Here is a 5,117-nt window from a genome sequence, read left to right on the forward strand (position 1 = left end):
AAAAAAAAAAAAAAAAGAAGATAACTATTAGCTGGTCATGGCGGCTGATGCCTGTAACCCTAGTATTTCTGAAGGACAAGGCCTCCCCAAAGGTCCTTTGGGAGGATTGCTTGAGCTCAGGAGTTCCAAACCAGCCTGGACAACACAGAGAGATTCCATCGCTATAAAAAAATATTTTTAAATACATTTTTTAAGAGGATCACTTGAACTCACGAGTTCCAGACCAGCCTGGATAACACAGAGACTCCATCACTATAAAAAAATTTTTAATACATTTTTTAAATAAGAAGATAACTGTAACAATAATTACATTAAATAGGCCAGGCACCATGGCTCACACCTGTAATCCTAGCACTTTGGGAGGCCGAGGCAGGTGGATCACCTAAGGTCAGGAGTTCGGGACCAGCCTCATCAACATGGCAAAACTGGATCTGTACTAAAAATACAAAAACTAGCCAAGAGTGGTGGCGCATGCCTGTGGCCCCAACCACTCTGGAGGTAGCTTGAACCTGAGAGGCGGAGACTGCAGTGAACCGAGATCACACCACTGCACTCCAGCCTGAGCAACAGAGTGAGACTCCGTCTCGAAAAAAAAATTATATTAAATAATCATAGCTAATACTGAGTGCACAATATGTGCCAGACACTGCTTTTTGTTTGTTTGTTTGTTTTGACATAGGGTCTCACTCTGTCACCCAAACTGGAGTGCAGTGGTGCAATCACAGTTCACTGCACCCTCGACCACTTAGACTCAAGTGATCCTCCTGACTGAGTCTCCCAAGTAGCTGGGACTACAGGCATGCACCACCATGCCCAGCTAATTCTTGTATTCTTTTTGTAGTGACAGGGTTTTGCCACGTTACCCAGGCTGTTCTCAAACTTCTGGGCTCAAGCGATCCTCCTGCCTCAATCTCCTGAAGGCCTGTGATTACAGGCAGGAGCCACTACGCCCAGGCCAGACACCATTCTTAATACTTTACACGTATTAACTCCTAATATATTTTCATTCTGCTCTACTTAATAGTTGCCTCTATCAGAATTAGGAAGCACAAACATAATTGAGGAACATATACTACAACATTCTTGTTTCTTCAAATCAAACAGGGGAGTAACTGTTAAAGTCCTTAAAGAAGGATCCTTTTTTTTTATACCTTTCCCCTTTACTTATAACAATTCCATTTCATCAACATTCTGCATCTCCACTCCAAGTCATACATGTTCAACCCATACTTGCTATCCACTCCCAAACCACTATAGATGCATCAGAAATTAGCAAGTGTAATTTATATCTTTTCAATTCATTCTAAGCACATGAGATTCAGGTGCATACTTTAAGTGCATTTGTCACTAACTATTTACAATGTCAGGCTGCTCTACTGAATACTTACTGTTTTTCCAAATCTATGACCATTCTGTCAATTTCCTCTGTGGAAGGCACATGTGTTCCATGAAGAAGACTATTAGATGTTGGGAAAAACTCTTCTCCACTGAAAAGACAGCAAAATTAACTTATGGGAACACTATAAATGCTCCATTTTCAAATGTCAAATGAAACTACCATTCATGATGAGAAAGAAAATATACACGTATATTTACTGTGAGATCCTACTTTAATTTTTTTTTTTTTTTTTGAGACAGGGTTTTGCTCTGTTGCCCAGGCTGGAGTGCAGCAGCAAGGTCTCAGCTCACTGCAACCTCCACCTCCCAAATTCAAGCGATTCTCCTGCCTCAGCCTCCTGAGTAGCTGGGATTACAGGCACGCGCCACCATGCCCAGCTAAATTTTTTCTATCTTTAGTAGAGATGAGGTTTCTCCATGTTGGCCAGGCTGGTCTCGAATACCTGATTTTGTGATCCGCCTGCCTCACTTCCCAAAGCACTGATTACAGGCGTGAGCCACTGTGCCCAGCCCAATTTTTTTCTTTAATAAAATACAGGCCCAATGTGGTGACTCACATATGTATTCCCAGCACTTTGGGAAGTCAAGTCAGGTGGATCATTTGAGGTCAGGAGTTCAAGACCAGCCTGGCCAACATGGCAAAACCCTGTCTCTACTAAAAGTACAAAAATTAGCCAGGCATGGTGGCACACACCTGTAGTCCCAGCTACTCGGGAGGCTGAAGCAGGAGAATCACTTGAACCTGGGAGGTGGAGATTGCCATGAGCCAAGATCACCCCACTGCACTCCACCTTGGGCAACAAAGTAAGACTCTGTCTGAAAAAACAATTTTTTTTTCATTAAAATAAAAATATGGCCATGCACAGTGGCTCATGCCTGGAATCCCAGCATTTTGGGAGCCCAAAGTGGGCACATCACCTGAGGTCAGGAGTTTGAGACCAGCCTGGCCAACATGGTAAAACTCCATCTCTACTAAAAACACAAAAATTTACAAGCATGGTGGCGGGCGCCTTAATCCCAGCTACTTGGGAGGCTAAGGCAGGAGAACCCCTTGAACCTGGGAGGCAGAGGTTGCAGTGAGTTGAGATTGTGCCACTGCACTCCAGCCTGGGCGACAGAGCGAGACTCTGTCTCAAAAAAAAAAAATTGAAAAATACAAAATTGATTCAGATCTTATGAGAACTAAGAAAAAATTTTTTAAATATTTTTTAAAATACAAAATTGAAAGGAAACTAAGACATCATCTTCTCCAACACCTTCATTCTACAGATCAAAGAGCCAACGGGCAGAGGCTCCAGGACTTATCAAAGGTTACAAAGTGCTAGGGACAGAGCTGGGATTAGAGCTCCATCCTGAGGTTATTTTCTTTTCCACTAAAGCAAGCTGGCAAACGACAGCCCACCACCTGTTTACGACAACAGTTTTACTGGGACACAGCCGCACCCATTCTTTCATGAATCCTCTGCAGCTGCTTTTGCACTGCAGCAGCACAGCTGAGTAGCTGTGACAGAGACTATATGGCTCACAAAGCTGAAAATATTTACTATCTGGTTCTTCACAGAAAAAGTTCACCAACCCCGGCTGGGCATGCATGGTGGCTCATGCCTGTAATCCCAGCACTTTGGGAAGCTGAGGTGGGGGGATCACCTGAGGTCGGGAGTCTGAGACTAGCCTGACTAACATGGAGAAACCCTGTCTCTCCTAAAAATACAAAATTAGCTGGGCATGGTGATGCGTGCCTGTAATCCCAGCTACTCGGAAGGCTGAGGCAGGAGAATCGTTTGAACTTAGGAGGCGGAGGTTGTGGTGAGCCAAGATCACACCATTGCACTCCAGCCTGGGCAACAAAAGCCAAACTCCCTCTCAAAAAAAAAAAAAAAAAAAAAAGTTCACCAATCCCAGCACTAAAGCATTCTGCTTCCTAAAACAGTACATCAGTAACAAGTAACTACGACGATCAAGGTGTTAATCAATCAACAACCAGTCTTAGAAAAAAACAAAACTACCAGTTTTTAGGAAAAAACAAAAAACGGGTGATCAATTTAATTGCTGTGAAATAAGCAATAAACAGTGCTGTCAAAACAGAGACCAGGCCTGGCACAGTGGCTCAGACCTATAATCTCAACCCTCTGAGAGATGCCAAAGTGGGAGGATCACTTGAGTCCAGGAGTTCGAGACAGCCTGAGCAAGACAGTGACACCCCACCTCTACAAAAAGTTAATTAGCCAGGAATCATGGCACATGCCTATAATCCTAGCTATTGAGGAGGCTCATGTGGAAAGATCCCTTGAAGCCACAACTTTCAGGTTACAGTGAGCCATGATGGTGGCAATGCACTCCAGCTTAGGCAACAAGCGAGACCCTGTCTCTTAAAAAAAAAAACAACAACAAGCAAGGAAGGGCCAGGCACAGTGACTCAGCTGTAATCCCAGCACTTTGGGAGGTCAAGGTGGGCAGACTGCTTGAGGTCAGGAGTTCAAGACCAGCCTGGCCAACATGATGAAACCCCATCTCAGCTAAAAACAGAAAAATTAGCTGGGCATGGTGATGGGCCCCTGTTATCCCAGCTACTCAGGAGGCTGAGGCAGAAGAATCGCCTGAACCCAGGAGGTGGAGGTTGCAGTGAGCTAAGACCGTACCACTGCACTCCAGCCTGGGTGACAGACCAAGACTCCATCTCAAAAGAAAAAAAAACACAAGGAAAAAAATCCTGAAAAAACACAGACCATCCTTAGACAGCTATTAATAACCCATACAGCATTAAAGCATGATTCTATTTATGTACATGTGTACACATACACACACGTACACACAAATACATCCACATCACCTCAGGATGAATAAAGGACTTACTGTTTTTCTCTCAGTCTCTCATATGTTTCCATGTCAGGTTTGATCTGCTTGGTCAAACGATGGTACTGGCGTAACTGGGCAGCAGCATAATCTAAAAACATAAAATGAGAAACAGAGATGATATATTTCCCTCTTTGGACCTTCCTATTGAGAGAAAAATCTATATTATCCCTTATCCAAAATGCTTGGGATTGGAAGTGTTTTAGATTTTTTCAGATTTTGGAATATTTGTATTATACTTAAATCCAAAATCTGAAATGCTCCAATCAGCATTTCTTTCAACCATCACAGCATCATACTGGCACTCAAACAGTTTTGGATTTTGCAACATTTTGGATTTCAGATTTTCAGACTAGGGATACTCAATCTGTATGAAGTAGTATATGTTCAAAACACTATTGTAAGCATAGCTTCTGTCCTGAAGATGCTGACGAACAGACTTTAATAAATTTTACCATCAAGTATTTAGAAACCCAGCTAACTGAAGTACAGCCTTTTTTCATTTCTGTCCTAAGAGACGTAATTGTACTTTTCTTGGTCTTGGGCCTCGAAAAGAATATCCCATGAAGGAAGCCAAGAGGCAGATCCTTTCTTGAAACCAGAGACAATAAAGGAAATGATTCTCAGCCCAGCTAATAAAGTACAGTTCAATAAAGGTCACTCTGACCTGAAAATCCCAGATCAGGGTTTTTCCTCTTCTTTTTCCTCTCCCATCTTTCTGCATCTTCTGCACTGATCTCCAGCAACTTCACTTTCTCATAATCTTCTCCTCTTGCTGCACATTCCTAAACAGAAGAAAAAAGCTGATACCTACAATTATGATACAAGCAGTAATTTGATTTACTTTATTTTTTTTTTTTTTTTTT

The 5,117-nt window shown here is 42.5% G+C and overlaps 1 protein-coding gene across 1 annotated transcript in view; it reads right to left on the bottom strand.

The window, feature by feature from the left end:
• The window catches only part of SYF2 (SYF2 pre-mRNA splicing factor), an 11,150-nt gene that overhangs the window by 1,478 nt on the left and 4,555 nt on the right, over nucleotides 1–5,117 (bottom strand). Inside the window, exons 4-6 of the mRNA XM_017534601.2 lie at nucleotides 4,919–5,036; nucleotides 4,252–4,342; nucleotides 1,389–1,487 (exon numbers count right to left, since the gene is read on the bottom strand). Of these exons, the coding sequence (XP_017390090.1) occupies nucleotides 1,389–1,487; nucleotides 4,252–4,342; nucleotides 4,919–5,036 (308 nt within the window). The remainder of the gene's footprint in view (nucleotides 1–1,388; nucleotides 1,488–4,251; nucleotides 4,343–4,918; nucleotides 5,037–5,117) is intronic.

The sequence above is a fragment of the Cebus imitator genome, unplaced genomic scaffold, assembly GCF_001604975.1.
Source record: "Cebus imitator isolate Cc_AM_T3 unplaced genomic scaffold, Cebus_imitator-1.0 Scaffold87, whole genome shotgun sequence".
Classification (NCBI taxonomy): domain Eukaryota; kingdom Metazoa; phylum Chordata; class Mammalia; order Primates; family Cebidae; genus Cebus; species Cebus imitator.